We start from the raw sequence: 1,837 nt of genomic DNA, 5'->3' as shown, positions 1-1,837 counted from the left end.
CTCCTTTTAACCTTGGCCTGTGACAGCCAAGCTCCCTAAACACCACAGAGATAACACCCAGCACATACTGACACCAGCCAGGGAAGCAGCTGTTTCCTGGAATCTTCAAAAGCAACTGATTTCCTTGTTCATCCTGCCTCCCTCAGGGTCTTTTGAGATCTACTGCCAGACGAGCAATCACTACCAGTCTGGGATGAGGGAACAGTACATCGTTTCCAAGTGTGGCAAGGCGGGCACTGCCTCTGCCCATCGGTACACGGGAGTGCGGACGTTCTACATTGCGGCGGAGGAGGTGGTGTGGGACTACGCGCCTGACCGCACCTGGGAGAGGGAACGGCACAACCACTCTGCACAGAGGTAGAGCCCATCTTCTGGGGAAGCCTGTGGCAGTGTCCTAGCAGACCCTGGTGGAGCCTGTTGGGTGTCTTGGCCACCCCGTAACCTGGTGCACATGTTGGTGGTGCTGCTGGTGGGAGCACAGCCCTCCACGTCATTACGCTCTCCTTTGCAGCCCACGCCAGCTCTGGGAAGCCCCTTCAGCTTGTGAACCCCCTGACACAAGTTAATTGTTTGTTCCCCATGAGGTTTTGGTTATCTCAGCACTCGTTCTGCATTTCTCAGCTATGCTGACGTGTTTCTGAACAACGAGAATGGACTGCTCGGCTCCAGGTACAAGAAAGCAGTTTACAGGGAGTACACGGATGGCACTTTCCAAACCCCCAAGGCCAGGATAAATGGTGATGAACACCTGGGGATACTGGGTAAGGATGTGTGCAGAGGGTTCACCTTCCTCTCACACAGCAATGGGACTGGGGCTCTAAAGCTGCAGTGGCTCACAGCTGTAATCTAAAGGCTCACTGGATATTTAGGCATCTGCTGTGTGTCTGAGTGCAGAGAAATTGGGACTGTCTCCAACTCACATCTGCCAGCTTTGGAGACAGAAGTTAGAAGGGTCCTGTGCCCAGCTTGCAGGAAAGCCTGGGCTTTCCCACTTGCCTTTGCACCAGTGTTCTGTTGTAGCTTGGGCAAAGCATGTTTCACAGCTGCATTTCTCTGACTATGGGACAGAAACAAGCACTGACTTCTGGAGAGGGGTCTGAGAAATGGATGGGAAAATCTGTAGCTGTGAGAAATGCTGCTGGGGTGAAAGCAGGCAGCCTTGGGAAGTGGAGGAGCATTTTGCAGTGACTAGTGGAGATCTGTGGAGACAAAACTCTCTGTTATGAACCCAAGGCTGTAAGTGGTGTCAGGGTAGCCAGGCTGAGGCAGAATCTGCCACTCAGAATAGGCTGCAGCTCTGGTTTGTGACACTGTCAGGCTCAGTTGAATATTACCACATGGTTTAAAATCAATAGTAAGGGGTGATCAACATGTGACATTTAGCATAGCAGTATTCAGAAATCAAGCGTTAGCTGTGCTGGGCCCAGCTGAAATGTGTAATCACCTTCATTGTCCTCATTGTGAAAATCAGTCCAGTTTTCTAAGACTTGGATTGGGACTGACATTGAATTCTCTTTTTGGGAGGTAGAGAAGAGGAACATCATAAATACTATAAGGTAATATTTCTGGGGAGAAGATGTTGAGAGAGGGGTGGGAATATCCCAGAAGATGAGCTGATGGATTTTGCTGATCTCAGAGTACATTCTTCCTGTCTCAAGGCCCTTTTCTGTGGGCGGAAGTGGGCGATATTCTCAATGTTGTGTTCAAGAACAACGCCTCACGGCCCTACTCCATCCATGCACACGGGGTGCTGGAGCAGCAGACTGGACATCCCCAAGCAGCAAACCCTGGTAGGTTTCTGTCTCTAGCTGCCTTCCTGCGTGGGATTGCACAGCTG

At 51.1% G+C, this 1,837-nt stretch overlaps 1 protein-coding gene across 3 annotated transcripts in view; it reads left to right on the top strand.

Moving 5' to 3' along the window:
* HEPH (hephaestin) overlaps nt 1–1,837 on the top strand; it is a 22,739-nt gene that overhangs the window by 13,447 nt on the left and 7,455 nt on the right. For all 3 annotated transcript variants that reach the window (XM_017742951.1, XM_017742946.1, XM_017742939.1), the window contains 3 exons: nt 147–357; nt 622–761; nt 1,659–1,790. In XM_017742951.1, coding sequence (XP_017598440.1) covers nt 147–357; nt 622–761; nt 1,659–1,790 — 483 coding nt within the window. The remainder of the gene's footprint in view (nt 1–146; nt 358–621; nt 762–1,658; nt 1,791–1,837) is intronic.

The sequence above is a fragment of the Corvus brachyrhynchos genome, unplaced genomic scaffold, assembly GCF_000691975.1.
Source record: "Corvus brachyrhynchos isolate BGI_N302 unplaced genomic scaffold, ASM69197v1 scaffold220, whole genome shotgun sequence".
NCBI lineage: Eukaryota > Metazoa > Chordata > Aves > Passeriformes > Corvidae > Corvus > Corvus brachyrhynchos.
This window is presented reverse-complemented; position numbering and strand designations above follow the sequence as displayed.